The sequence below is a fragment of the Stenella coeruleoalba genome (genome assembly GCF_951394435.1).
Source record: "Stenella coeruleoalba genome assembly, chromosome: 2".
NCBI lineage: Eukaryota > Metazoa > Chordata > Mammalia > Artiodactyla > Delphinidae > Stenella > Stenella coeruleoalba.
In genome coordinates this window covers 61537665-61553250 of record NC_137147.1, presented here as the reverse complement: position 1 = coordinate 61553250, position 15586 = coordinate 61537665, and the positions used below count along the sequence as shown (strand labels likewise).

The 15586-nt window shown below is 44.3% G+C and overlaps 1 protein-coding gene across 1 annotated transcript; it reads right to left on the bottom strand.

Annotated features, from left to right (window-relative positions):
- Positions 1-12900: 12900 nt before the first annotated feature.
- NKX2-8 (NK2 homeobox 8) lies at positions 12901-15287 on the bottom strand. Its single transcript, XM_079913905.1, has 2 exons — positions 14864-15287; positions 12901-14190 (listed from the first exon to the last, which is right to left on the bottom strand). Exons 1-2 carry the CDS (start codon positions 15012-15014, stop codon positions 13634-13636), a joined length of 708 nt encoding a protein of 235 aa, XP_079770031.1. The 5' UTR covers positions 15015-15287; the 3' UTR covers positions 12901-13633.
- Positions 15288-15586: the final 299 nt, after the last annotated feature.

The following is a 15586-nucleotide window of genomic DNA, read 5'->3' as shown; positions in this document are numbered from 1 at the left end:
CAAAAAAAGGCTGTTCTGGACTCAACCTAACAAAGCTTAAAATCAAGCCTCAAAAGGATCAAAATGATCCACAAGTACCTTAACTGGATGGCAGGAAAAAAATCAATAATCTTTAAAGGAATACAACAAAATCCAGTAGCAAATAAAACAAATTCACAATTCTGAATCCAATTAAAAATTACCAGGACTTCAAAGAAGCAAATAAATATGACCCATAAGCAGAATAAAAAGCAATTAATAGAGATGGAACCAAAAATGACAGAGATCATGGAATTCATAAACAAGGACCTTAAAACAAGTATTACAAATCTCACAAATATGCTCAAGGATTTCAAGAGAAGTATAAACTTGATGAGGAAAGAAGGAAGATATATATATATATGTTTTAAAGACCCAAATAAAACTTCTAGAGATTAAAAAATATAATACTAGGAAAGATAAGTGAATTTGAAGACACTGCAAAAGAAACAAACCAACATGAAGCACAGAGAGAAAAAAAAAAGAACATTGAAAAAAAGAGAAACACAATCTTAATGAGCTGTGGGACTAGTCAAAGTATCTAATATATCTGTAACTGGAGTCCCAGGAGAGGAGACTTAGCAAAGAGAAGGGGACATAAAATATAATTGAAGAAATAAGAACAAAAAAAATCCAAATTTGTTAAAAATTATAAACCCATATAACCAAAAAAGATCAAGAAACCCCAAAAGAATAAACCTATTTAAACCACTGTAGGCACATCATAATCAAATTGTTGAAATCCAGCGATAAGTAGAAAAATCTTTAAAGCAACCAAAGGAGAGAGGCATTACATAAAGAGGAATAAAGATAAAGAATGACAGCAGGCTTATTATCAGAAACCACACAGGCCAGAAGACAACATAACAACATCTTTAAAGTGCTGAAAGAAAAAAACCTTCAACCCAGAACCCTATATCCAGTGACAATATCTTCCAAACAAAAAGGTGATCTATAAGTTCAAAGTAAACCCAACCAAAATCCTAGCAGGCTTTTAAAAAAAAATACAAGTTGATAAGGTGATTCTAAAATGTACTTGAAAATGCAAATTACCTAGAACAGCCAAAACAATCTTGAGCAAACAAAAACAAAAGCAAAGTTTTAGGATTCACACTACCAGACTTCATGACTTACTATAAAACTACAGTAATCAAAAGAGTGTGGTATTTATCTGATATAGATATAAATCAACTGATGTTTAACAAAGGTATCAAAGTAATTCAGAAGGAAAGGATAGTTTTTAACAATGGTGCTGGGACCATTCATCTATGGTAACAGTTGGGAATGCAGAGTATAAGGAAACACTTATACTGATAAAGCAACTAAACATCTAGATGAAAAAAAATCAACCTCAACTCTTACCTCTCAACAAAAATTAACTTTAAATGAATCACAGACTTACACTTAAGAGCTAAAAGTATGAAGCTTCTAGAAGAAAAGCTTCTAGAAAAAAAATCTTCATGACCTTGGGTTAATAAAGATTTCTTAGAGCAAATAAGCTTGAATCAAAAAAAAGAATCAATAGATTGGACTTCATCAAGTCTAAACTTTCATTCTTCAAAACATATCATTAAAAAATAAAAGTGCAAGTCACTGACCAAAAGAAAACATTTGCAAAACCCATATCTGATAGAATACAGACTTCTGTCCAGAATACATAAAGAACTCTTATAACACAACAAGAATACAAACAACCTGGTTTATTTTTTTAAGTGGGCAAAGGATCTGAAGAGGCACTTCACCAAAGAAGATATTTATGATGGCAAATAAGCACATGAAAAGATGTTCAACACCACGAGTCATTAAGTGAATGCAAATAAAAGCATCATGAGATACCTCCACAGCACACTAGAATGACTAAAATGTAAAAAGACTGACAAACCCGGTGCTGTTGAACATGTGGAGCAATTAGAACCCTCATTCTAGTTGTTACTGAGAATGCAAAGTGCTACAGCCCGTTTGGAAAATAGTTTGGCAGTTTCTTTTATGGTTCAATATATACTTTTATATGACTCAACAACTGAGTTTGTAAGTATTTTCCCAAGGGAAATGAAGACTTGTAAATGTAAAATCAAAGACTTGTTCCACAAGGTCCTACTGTGTAGCACAGGGAACTATATTCAATATCCTGTGATAAACCATAATGGAAAAGAATGTGAAAAGAATACATATATGTATAACTGAATCACTTCGCTGTACAGCAGAAATTAACATAACATTGTAAATCAACTATACTTCAATAAAATATATTTTAAAAAAGCCATTTTTAAAATAAATAGAGCCTTAAAAGGACTTGTTCATGAATGGTCATAACAGTTTTATTTGTAATAGTAAAAAATTAGTGGCGAATCGTATGCCCATCAACTGGTAAATTGGTAAACAAATAGTGTGATATATCAATATAGTGGAATAATACTCAGCAATTAAAAGAAAAAAAATACATAGATCAATCACAAAGTATTATGCTAATTGAATGAAGTCTTAAAAAAAGGCTGCATACTTTAGGATTACGTTTATATAAAATTATAGAAAAGCAAAATAATCGTTACAGAGAGCTGATCAGTGGTTCCCAGAGGCTGGAGGTGAGGGTGGGGAACTGACTACAAAGAGGCAGTGAGAACACTTTTGGAGTGATGGAAATGTTCTCTATCTTAATTGTGGTGGTTGTTACATGATTGTTCACATCTGTCAAAACTTGATGTCAAAGAGATAAATTTTATTGTATGCAAATTCTATCTCAATGATGATTATAACAAGAGAGAATGGAAGGAGAGAAACTGAAGATTGTGAGTCTAGGCAAGTATCCTAAGAGTTTTGCTAAAACGGATAATAGTTGGCAAGGGAAGGAGGGTCAAGAGAAAATACTTTCATTGTTAATGTCGAGGAGATAGCAGCATGTTTGTATGCTGATGGGAATGATGCAGGAGAGAGAAAAAAATTGATAATGTAGAAGCAAGAGAGCAAAATCACTGGCGTGATATTCTTGAGAAGATCAAAGCAGGGGCCGCTCATCTATGGTAACAGTAGGGAAGACAAAGTGTAAGAGAGCACTTGCTTTCAAGGCAATGATGTGGTGGCAGACGTCTGTGGATGATCTCTCTTCTGGTTACTTCAGATTTCACAGTGAAGCAGGAACCTGAGCGTAAGGACGAGGGAGGAGGTGGGAAGTTGAAGAGAAACAAAATGGTATGAAACAGTCAAGGAGGATAATGGGAGGATGAATGGTCTAGAGACATCTAGCATGATGGCCTGGCAACATTAAGGGCTCATTTGAGGTTAATGGTCATAAATTTAAAGTCAGACCAGTCAATGTGGTTGTGTGTTTTTCTACAGCCATGCTATGCTGCCTGGGTACAGGTGCAGACCAGAAGGAGAGTTAGATTTAACAAGAGTTATAGTTTTGCCTTGTGTACAATGAAACGGGAGAAGGTCAAGGGGTTGAAGGTATGTTCAAAGGAATGATTATAAGGATTGTTCATGGTAGGGTAAGGAGGGAAGGGAGGACATCAAGGAACTGGGCGATAGTGAAGGGTGGTAGGACCAATGGCTTGGAATAAAAAGCCTTAAGGATGTGCATACCACTTCGGCAAGTGATCCGTACTAGGGATTTGCTCTTGAGAAATACTGAGGGAGATGCACAATGCCTGAAAGAATGTTCATTTCAGTATTTTACATAACAGTAAAAATTATACTATGTATAATACAATTATATAAATATTGAGAATTGGTTAAATAAATTATGGTCCTAAGTTAAAAACAGGTTTTGTGTGATGGTGTGTATACCTGTCAGGTAATATGTGAGGCTATGCTGTGGATTTATCTGGAAGTTGGACTGAGAAACTTATAATCTGACACTTCAAATAACTGTTGTTTGTCCTTCCATTATTCTGATATCCAAATAAGTGGACTTCCTGGAATAATCAGTAATAAGGTAAATGAAAATGCAATTGGTCCTTGCAGAGGTTTTTTATCACCTACAGATGAGTCACAGCAGAAGAGGCTCCATAGGAATAACCTCACACTAAGCAGCTAAACACTGTGCCCTGATGATCACTGCTTATGGCGTCTTCAGATGCCCTCCTACCTTCCTGTAAATCTGGATGTTGACCATTCTCCCAAATGTCACCAAGAGCATGTGGCACAGGTACTGTTCAAAGTAATGGGAACAGGCATAGTTCTTACTCTTTTGAAGACTATGGTATAAAATATACTTTATGGTATCAAATATCACATTGTGATATTTCTTCTGAAAGTTTAAAGGAATAATTAACATTGTAAGCATGTATAATATGTGGTCATAAATTAAACATTTAAGAAGGACACAAATGTGGTAGATTGTATTATTATTCAAAATATTCACCTTCCTTCCTGCCCAGTTGGTATTAAGCTTGATCATGTGACTTTGCTTTAGCCAATTAAATGCAAGAAGTGATATAGATCCTTTTCAATCAGAAGCTTTAACAGCCATGGTGTGTTCTCTTTCTCCTCTGAAATGTCCTATATAGGGGATTGTTCCTTCTGCCTAGGACTCAGGATGATAATGAAATGGTGCAGGCTGCAGGGACATGGCACATAAATAAGAAACAAACCTTTGTAGCTTAGACACAGATGTTGGGCTTGTGTGTTTTGTAAACAAAACTTAGTCCTAGCTGACTGCTATGATTAACTAAAACAAAGTGAACATAACATTGGATGCATGTCTGTAGAATGGAGTAGGGACTACGTTTATGCACTGCCAACTAGCAGGTGTTATTCATGCATTTAACACTCATATTAATCAAGTGTGGTAGGTGGTATTAGCTCTAGATGATGGTCTAAGGGACTGAGGTGAAAAATAATTTTACACAATCAATGTGACAACCAACATTCAGTTCTCTCTTTCCACATCAAGGATTGCTCAATTCTCAAGTCCATGTTCTTTCCACTCTATCCTACTGCACTCAGAATGAAGGAGTCCTGAGTTTGTTGCAGCTGTACATAGGATGGACCCAGGTGACTTATGTTCCAATCAGTTAGGGAAAGCTTTACAGACAAGGAAGGAGTTCTGCAACTGTAACCATGTGCAGAAAGAAAAAGAGGTAGTGACTTATAGACTAGGGCATTTCTGAGCAAAACATTAGTCTAAAAAAAGTTCTAAGGCAGGAGGACGACGGCTGGATGATGAAGCACAGTGGACTTCCCTGAGACAATAAGAGGGCTCAAAGCCTTAGTGTGCAAAGAGACGTGGGAAGCGAGGAGGTCTTGCTGAAGACCTCCTAGAAAGAGGATGAAGGAAAGTCTTCAATAAGTCATGAGGTTATGGGAAAGAAGAGCCTTGTTAAAGCAGCCATAGATAGCTATGTTCATAGGGGTAAGGGTCAATTTAAAGAGAATTAATTTGGATTTTTGGTAGATATTTTGGCTTTTGTCTTCTTTATATGCAATGATGTGCTGTTATCACATCTGTGCAGACTTGGGCCCCAGAGTCTCCAAGGAGTCCTTAGTTGTTAAGAAGTTAGAGTTCTCACCATCCTGGGAATGCCTACACCTAGATGCCTAAGATTAGACAAGTTTCGCAGCCTCCCTCTGTTGTCTGAAAATTAGCTGGCTGAGGCATCATATAGTGGCAATGAAGGAAGAAAGTTCATGTTAAACTGCAAAAGTGCCTTTTCAGAGGGATTGGAGGCAACTAAAAATTCTAAAATCAATTGATAATTCCTCTACCTTCTAAGGCTTCACAGACATGGGTTTTGGGTAGTGGAGTTTTCGGAAGTCCACGATTTACCAGAAGCTGGTGAATTACATCTCCCCTGGAAACCGTATTGCCCTGTTTGAACTCATATCAAGTAAGAAACAGCCAGCTCCTCCTGTCTATGTCCTTTTGAACCACTTCACAGTCTGGTTTTTACCTTGTTAAAGGCAGAAATGGTATGATTCCCAGTGCATGACTCTTGGTACAGGAAACAATCTGAGGCTGCAAAGAAGAGGAAACTAAAGGATAGAGGACGATTGTTCTTTCCAAGCCAATATGATCTGGGTTCTCTTTGTGGTTGTAATTTACAGTGATACAAATGAGATGTATCCCTGCACTTTCAATAGCTCACCTCAATCTCCTATTCATCATATCACTACTATAATCATGAGAAACCAAATGTCATATGAAAATAAGTATCCTTAAGACCATAGCTTATTTATACATTCCTGTATTTTCCAAAGAAAATATTTTTAGATTGAGAATAACGAACTATCCATCCTACCTGGGTCTGACAAGTAAGACTATAAATTAGAGGTTTTCTTTCTCATTAAAAGAACTGAACATTTCCAAAATCTGCTTCTATCCCACTTATATGTGTATTATATGCATGTATAGAATATTTACATATTTAAAGTTAAAGGGACTGTTGTGGAATCAGGTTGCTCAACTGTTAAGCATACCTGAAGAAATCTGAGCACATGTTCACTTTCCTCTCAATCAGTGACAAGTTAGGTGAAGAAGATTCTTGTAACGTTTTCTGGAAAACAAAATTCTGGGAGCTCCATTTCATTCTATTGGTTGCCTCTGCTCCCACACACCCCCAAACTGATAAAATGATTAACCTTATCTAAGATAATATTTCATCCCCAAATATGGAAAATAAGAAAATCCTACTCTATCTCTACGTTTTGACTTGAGTTAAATACAAAACGTTCCCTACAGTGAATTAGGAGCGCCGTTGAACACTCGGCCAGATAGATGACTGAATCCATCAGTGTGATTAGGCAGGAAAAACAGTTTCTCAGAAAAGCAGTCACTTTCTCAGAAAAGCAGAAACTAAACCAGGTTTCTTTTGTCTTTTCCTGGTGTTTTGTGTCTCTTGCTCTGAATTTCAGTTTTGTTGTTAAAAAAACCAATGTTTCCTGTCATTTCACTGATACTTGTTTGACTGTCAGACCCTGATATGTTACAATGACTCAGGGTTGCCTCTGGTTGAAATTTACCCCCCAAGAGGTAATTTAAACCTAAACAGAAAACTTCTTTAGGAGGAAGCACTGCTTAAAACACTAGCCTTGAACAAAGCTGGAGAAGAAGGGTATAGCAGACATCTCAGGTGAGAGATTCAAGGGCCCTTTTAATGGACTGTTGGGCACTTTAGTCTCTGGTTTAATTTGCAATCAGCTTCCACTCCTCTTCCTAGTGCATTCTGCCAAATGTCCTGTCCAGCCCCTAGGAAAGGAAAAGGAGGGCGTAGATGGTACTGCAAGAAGAGAAGAGAGACAGTCCAATTCAGAGCTTGTAGCTGGGGAAATGCATTTGCAAACCTGCTGACTCATAAAGGACCACCCAGTCAGAATGCAAGGGGACATGAAGCATGACCAAGGTCCCCTTGACATGTTCTTTCCATAACACCCTACTCACAGAAACTATACTGAAACTATGGCAGCTTTTGAAATTGCATGACCAAAATAAAGACCTAGGGATTTTTATTGGTCCATAGGGCAGGGTATTGAAGAGAATATGATCTTCTGCCTCTAAAATCTGATGTTACTTTTCTGGATAAACAACAGGAACTCTCTGCTGGACATACACTTTTCTGGATAAACAACAGGAACTCTCTGCTGGACATACTTGGGAAAACTAAGAACCCCTATGCTTAAAATTTGGGGGAGGATGTGTGACTGTTTACTAGCCTAACTGATTCTTCCTGGTTAAAACACCGCTCTGTGGATCAGCATCGAAGGGAATACTGTTCACATCTTCAGTGAGCTTAGAGACTGAGTAACACGCATGGTGGGAATACAGGAGAAAGGGGAATGTCACATACCTTTGGTTATTAGTCTGGGCACGGGCATTGGAGGGGAGTTAGGGGCAGAATTGGACTTCTGAAAATAAATCCACTCCCAGAAATGATGATGAGTGACCTGGAGGGATACAATTTCTCATGCAAATTTTGAATACTAAGTGATACAATCATATCCATAGAAATGATCATGCCCTGTGGTAAGGACAGTACTTCCTTAGCCTTCCAAAAGCTCTTCTGTCTGTTATTCATTGAACAGATAACCTGCCTAGACTGGTTAACTGAAACTCCCAGAACAGGTAAACATGGTTAACAAACAATTTAACCATGCCGAGTCCATAGTTATCCTGCCTGGGCATTCTATTCCTAAGTCTAAAATGTTTTAAAGGTAGTGAAGTGCATGTGGGTTGAAGAGGCAACAATTAATTGTGTTAATGCAAGAGAATAATAAACAACTAAACACCATTGTTAGAAGGGAAGGTATAGGTTAAGCTGAGCTCAAGTCACTTCCAACCCATCAGTAGCACATTATCTAAGATTCTAAAGTGCTAAATTGGTCAGATAAGAGATGTGTTAAGATGTAAGATCCTCTGAACAATGAGGAAAGAAAATTGACGTGAAAATTGCTATCTCCAACCACAAGAGACTTAAGTGAGATGAAGTAAAAATGTTTACAAGAGAAGAGAGAGAAAATATGAAGAGGATGATATTTAATAATAAAGATAACACTAGAGACATAGGAAGGAAAAAGATGACTGGGGAAAGGGCTAGGGAAGCCAAAGTCATAAAGTTCCCCAGGGATCTGGGCTTTTCCCCAGGGATCTGGGCCTGGGGGTTGGGAAAGCTTAGAGGAGCTTATCAGAGTCAGCAGCAACCAAACGCTCAGTGGACAATTGGTGTCAACGAAGTGGCAGCAGATGCTTTTCTGGAAGAAGAATGGTGGAATGATAGTCACAGGAAAATATTGTGACCTGCAGAAGTGTGTTTCATTGAGAGCTGAACAAGAATGCACACAAACAGACATAGGGGAAACACAGAGGCTGTGTCCAAAAGCTGGAGGTATGGTAGGTAGATGGAGAAGGAGGGAGGGAGGAGAGAAGGGTAAAGACAGACCGAGAGACACAAAGATGCTAAAAACATGTCTCTCTGCCAACAAACACATGAAAAGATGCTCAACATCACTAATCATTAGAGAAATGCAAATCAAAACTACAACGAGATATCATCTCACACCAGTCAGAATGGCCATCATCAAAAAATCTAGAAACAATAAATGCTGGAGAGGGTGTGGAGAAAAGGGAACACTCTTGCACTGCTGGCGGGAATGTAAATTGATACAGCCACTATGGAGAACAGTATGGAGGTTCCTTAAAAAACTAAGAAGAGAACTACCGTATGACCCAACAATCCCACTACTGGGCATATACCCTGAGAAAACCATAACTCAAAAAGAGTCATGTACCACAATGTTCATTGCAGCACTATTTACAATAGCCAGGACATGAAAGCAACCTAAAGCAACCTGTCCATCAACAGGTGAATGGATAAAGATGTGGCACATATATACAATGGAATATTAGCCATAAAAAGGAACAAAATTGAGTTATTTGTAATGAGGTGGATGGACCTAGACTCTGCCATACAGAGTGAAGTAAGTCAGAAAAAGAAAAACAAATACCGTATGCTAACACACATATATGGAATCTAAAAAAACAATACTGATGAACCTAGTGGCAGGGCAGGAATAAAGACATAGACGTAGACAATGGACTTGAGGACACAGCGGGGGAAGGGGAAGCTGGGACCAAGTGAGAGAGTACCATTGACATATATACATTACCAAATGTAAAATGGATGGCTAGTGGGAAGCTGCTGCATAGCACAAGGAGATCAGCTCGATGCTTTGTGACAGAGGGGTGGGATAGGGAGGGAGGCTCAAGAGGGAGGAGATATGGGGATATATGTATACATATAGCTGATTCACTGTTTGTTGTACAGCAGAAACTAACACAACATTGTAAAGCAATTATACTCCAGTAAAGATATATATAAAAAAAAGAAAGCTGGAGTATCTATCTATACCACTATGAACATAAAGTTAGGAAGGATTCCTAGAAATAAAGGGAAATATTTCATAAGAATAAAGGGTCAATTTATCCAGAAGATATTCTTTTAAGATGTTTTTTTGATGTGGACCATTTTTTAAGTTTTTATTGAATTTGTTACAATATTGCTTCTGTTTTCTGTTTTGGTTTTTTGGCCCCAAGGCATGTGGGATCTTAGCTCCCCAACCAGGGATTGAACCTGCACCCCCTGCATTGGAAGGTGAAGTTTTAACCACTGGATCGCCAGAGACGTCCCCAGAAGATATTTTTAAAAATCTAAATTTATATAATCCTTTAATAACACTGCTCAAAAACAAAACAACAAACATGTCTCTTACAGAAGTGTCTATAAGGTAACCAAGACTGTCAACTGGGAGAAATAAAACAAAAAATGGGAAATAATTCCCACCATGTGGTTAAAGGCATGAGATCTAGAGCTAGACTGCTTGGGTTCAGATCTCCTCTGTCACTTACTAGCTGTGTGATCCTGGACAAGCTACTTATAACCTCTCTGGCCTTCAGTTTCCTCATCTGTAAAGTGGTAACAGTAGTACCATCTTATGGGGTTGTTGTGAAGATCGAATGAGTTAATATAACTAAAAAATTTAGAATATTGACTCATACACAGGAACATCAATAATGTTAGCAACTACTGTGATATCCCGTTTCTGTGAGTGGCCTTAAGCCACGTACGGTACTTTTAGCATGCTTTCCCATCCTTCCAGACCATCCATAAGACAAGTTTATGATGGCTGGGTAGTATACATGCTGTCGCCACATCAAGATTCCAATTGCCCACTTTAATGGCAGTTTACAGGGTGGCTTAAGTGTGGGCAGCCGAGGACAACGATAACATTCTGTGAGGTTTACAACTGCTTTGCACAAGTCACTCCTACACATTGAGCCTCAGTTTCTTATCTGCAAAATGGGTATGTTATATATGCCATGCATAAGGTTTCTGCGAGATCAGCTGTGAAAGTGCCTAGGACAATGCCTGGAACACAGTATGTTTCAATAAAAGTTTGCCGAGTGTGAATCTGCCTTGTGATATTGGTGATGGGTGACAGGTATGAAATAGTCTCATCTGGGGAGGGAGATTCTCACAGTTCTCACAGCTGCTGGGAGAGGCCTTGGGTTTAGCTGCTCTCATCAGAGCCCTGGAGGAACTGATCTTTTACATCAGAAAGGAAATTGACATTTATTATTTCCAGCTTATCACAGGTGTGAACAGAAGATAAAGGACAGCCTGAGTCTCAAAAACGGGTGGGTGGTGATGGCAGTACATTAATAACTCTCCCCTATGGCTTTTCCTCTCTAAAGGAAGGGGCTTAAAGGAAAAGGAGCAAAAGGAAGTGGGTAACAGTGTAGACATGAGGGATCCTGATGCTAATGCCATAAGAAACGTCTGCCCTTCTCCTGCCCAGGACACAGGCTGGATTGCTATGGCTGTGACCACCTCTCTGGAAAGCAAAAAAATGGTCTTTCATATTGGTTAGACCTCTGGGTGAATTTGGTTGAGGACATGCTCTCCCAAAGAGCCTCCTGGGAAGAGTCTCTCCATAGTCCAGATCCCTTAGTCCTATGGGCCTCATGTTTAATAGACTCTCCCTGCTTTGCATACCCCAAGTCCTACTTTCTCTGGAGTTCCAGGAAAGAAAAGGCCAGAAACTGAGCAGGTGGTGATTTTGCACTTTCTCTCCAATAATATTTAGGTCTTTGTCACCACCAATAGCAGAGAACGAGCTACAAATCTTTACCTTCATTCTTGGAGAAACACCCCTTCAGGAGAGAGAGCAAGGAAGAGGCAAGCACCCAGCCAGCTAACGGCAGGGACACATTCTGAGCCTGGCCTTCTTCAGAAATCTTTCCCTCCTTTTCTTTCCCATCTGTTCTGCCAGGGCTAACTGGGAAGTCCCCAGGGCAGTTTCCAATATATGTCTTACAACCTCCAGGCTCCCACACCAGCAATCATTTATTAGAAAGAGGTTTTATGATACAAATTTGATAATCTCCCAGGCACACTGGCACTGTTCTAATTGAAGTTGTAAACCCATGAAATTCAAGCCCTTTGTCTTCCTGAAGGCCACAAGGTTTAAAAAGATACTATTGTCCACCCTAACACCCACTACATTGTCACCAGGGACTGATTAAACAGAGTCCTGAATCGGAACAGTGCGGATTTTGTCTAGGTCCTTTTCAGGCCTGACAATGCCCTTTTCAGTTCCCAAGACAAAAGGAGGTTTAAGGATCGAGATTCTTCTAAGATAACCGCATCCATATGGAAGGCAAGGTGGCCAGCAGCTGAGAGCCAAACACCCCTCTCCCTTCCCCCTCTGCCCTCCTTTCTCTCTCCACCCCCCCAAAATCCCAGGTGATAACACTGCCTCAGCTACCCACCCCCTACCTCCTCCTCCATTTCCTCCTGGGACCAGAAAGCTAAAGCCCAAAAAAAGACCCAATGCCTACTCCTCATAGACCTCATCGAGCCCTTACTCTCTCCCCTGGATCTGATACCCAAGACTGCTCTTTTCACTCGACTCTCCCTTCAGTGGCTGGCAGAGAGGAAGGTCCTCACTTCTCTGAGAGAGTGACCACTGCACTGCATGGGAGGCCCTGCGGCTACTGATACCGAGGGGATACCCAAGCGAAGAGCAGTTACAAGCCCGAAGAGTAGAACACTAGGTCCCCCACCCGGGTGTACACTGGGACCCTGGGTGAAATGAGCCCGACCAGCGGATCTCACACCTATGTCAGGCCCCCAGGGCTGTCCTCCCTCCGCTGGCAGCCCCTGAACTGGGTCATTCCCCGCCACCTTTTAATTTCTTCACCGCGTCATCCACTCCCCATCCCACCCTGGCCGGGTGTTACACCAAGAAGAGGCAGAAAATCACAGCTGCCAGCCAAGTGAGGCACGCGCAGGCTCAGCTGGGGGTTACAAGATGCCCGCATACTCCTCGGATCCCTGAGACCTCACTGCCACACTCCGGAAACGAGTGGCTAGCAGTCAGGCCTGGGCTGCTCCCCGGCGCCGCACGCTCAGCCCGGGCCCCGCTGGCACTTCTCCGGACAATCCTAAGGGAGAAGCTCATTACGCCCTCTCGTCGTTATGCCCTGTCGTGGCCGACTCGGTTGACCTTTGGTGTTAGAAGCTCCAGCAGCTCCGGGAGCCCAGAGGGGCCTCCGTCTCGCTTCGGGGGCACAGCCACCTCCCGCTAATAGGTACCCCAGGGGTGCCTCTGCTTTCCCTTCCCCCCTTCCCCCCGTATCTTCCTAAAGCCGTGTGGGGACTGCCATCTGCCCTTCGGCCCAGCTCGGGGTGGGCCTTAACTTGGCCGGTCAAGGAGTGGGCCGGCGCCCCGAACTCTGGTCGGGAGAGCACAGCTCCCACCTTCGTTCCCGGCAGGCACACAGGGGGACCCAACCCTACACATTTTATTCTCGCACCACAAAGAGGAAAAATACTCTATTTCTTTTAAAATACGTCGCTCCCCATACAAATAGCTATTTTAAAATGTACAAATAAGGTTCAAGCAATAAAATCTAGCTCTGGGTCTGGCGGTCGAGGGAAGAGGAGAGGGGGTATCTTGGCGAGAGTTCCGGGTGCGCTGTTTGATGAGGGCGGGGCAGGGGACCCCCGCGTCGAAGGAGGAGGGGCCCGGGACGCGCTCCAGGTCTCCGGCTCTATCCCTGCTCCGGCCGCAGAGCGCACCCCAAGTCCGGCGTAGCCCCAGGTGCCCGCGCCCCGCGGCTGCCTCACCAGTTCCAGGAGACCAGGGCGGGGGGCGCTAAGTGCTGGTAGGCGGGGAAGAGGCCGAACGCCGAGCCGGGACCGAAGGCCGTGTAGCCTGGCAGAGGGCAGGCGGCTGCCGGGGTCGCGCCGCTCTTGTCCCGGGCGGCGGCCGTGCCCACCTCGCCACTGCCGCCGCACGGTTGCCCGTCGCGCACCAGCACGGGCACCACCACGCGGCGCAGCAGGCCGGGCGCGGCGCGAACCTCGGCTGCCGCTGCCAAGTCGGGCGCCTCCGCGGCTCCCGGCGCGCGCGCGCGCTTCAGCTTGTAGCGATGGTTCTGGAACCAGATTTTGACCTGCGTGGGCGTGAGGCGCAGCAGGCGCGCCAGCTGCTCGCGCTCTGGCGCTGACAGGTAGCGCTGCTGCCGGAAGCGCCGCTCCAACTCCAGCGTCTGCGCCTTGGAGAACAGCACCCGCCGCTTCTTCCTCTTCTCGGCGTCCGAGCCCGGAGACGCAGGCCGAGCGGACGGCCGCTGCGACGAGTCCCGCGGGCTGGCCTCTGGGCTGCTCTCGTCCGAGGCTAGGGACGCAAAGGAGACACGGCCTGGTGAGACGCCGGCCCCTCTGCGGGCCGGCCGCCTCTCGCGTGCGGGCGCCGACCCACTCGCCCGCGGCTTTTGGGATGAGGCCGTTTCCTTCCCTGGGCCCATATCTGAACACCCACCTCTCCGAATACGATAACCTTTTACACCACAACCTGGGATCGCGCCCCCAAAGAAACCCACCCCGCGTTAAAACAAGTCGGCCCTGGTCGCTGCGCTGGCAGACGAATTCACTGCAAGCTGCCTCACCAAAACGGGCCACTTCCAGGTCGACTGCACTGCGGTTTGCCGAGGTTTACAAAGCCCTGAATCCAGGCTCGCCAGTACTGCCCATCCCAAACCGAGGCCGGGAGAACGTGGCCACTGTTTCAGGCACTTAAGGGCGGTGTCTTAAATATTTAAATATTCTGACCCCTAGAAACAGAAACCCAAATCCCGGGCGTTAGTGTCAGGCGCAGGGATCTGATCTCAAGATGTGCCAACTGGCATAGGGGTTTGAAGAGGACAGAGCCTCTGGGACCGACCGACACTGAGGAAACCCAGACCCTGGGCTGGGGTTTCCGCTTCCCAGCCCTGCGAGGGCCGGGGGCTTGGCTCTGCGCTCCCCACTTCCCTCGCCTCCACCCCTGCCGCCGTCCACCGCTCACTCACAGGGGTAGTGGCCGCGCTCCGATTCCAGCCAGGTGGCGTAGGGGCCGGGGGCGCGTAGCTCGGGCTCCCGCCTCCGTAGGTGCTGCGCGTCCTGCTCCGGTAAGTCCAGGAGACTGCGCACGGTGAAGCCGAGGCGTCCAGAGGTAGCCATGGCCGAGGAGGGGAAGGAGGCGGGGGCAGGGCAGGCTGGGAACCGAGGGGCGGCCGGGGACGCCGCTCCTATGGGTGGGCGTGAGAGGCGCACGCCATGCACTGGCTGCCGAGATATTAGGGCATCTACCGTGGAATCCCTGTTTATATAAACAGCTCTTCCCACCCGGGCGAGGTCCGGGACTCCCGAGTGTCAAGTACCTGAATGCGTGCGGGACCAAAGCCCCGGCGAGCCCGGAAGGTGCCACCTCCGCCCCCCGCCCCGCCCCGCCCCGTCCCCCGCCCCTCGGGCGCCCCGTTACCTCCCAGAGGCGGCAGGAAGCAGCCCTCCGCATTAGCGATTCTGTCTGATTAGCCCAAAGTGGGGACAGATAATGGGGATTGTTGCCAAAGAATAACATCTTGGGTGGCGAGCAGTGGCCACCGACCGCCGGTCCCAGCTTCCTCCTCCTCCAGGGCTGACGTCGGGCCTGGCCCCGCGGGGGCGCTGGGAAGGGTGGGGGCGGCATGGGTGGGTTTATGAGCACCCAGGAATTTATTCCCTGTTTGCTTTATTCCTCGAGCTTGTTTGCT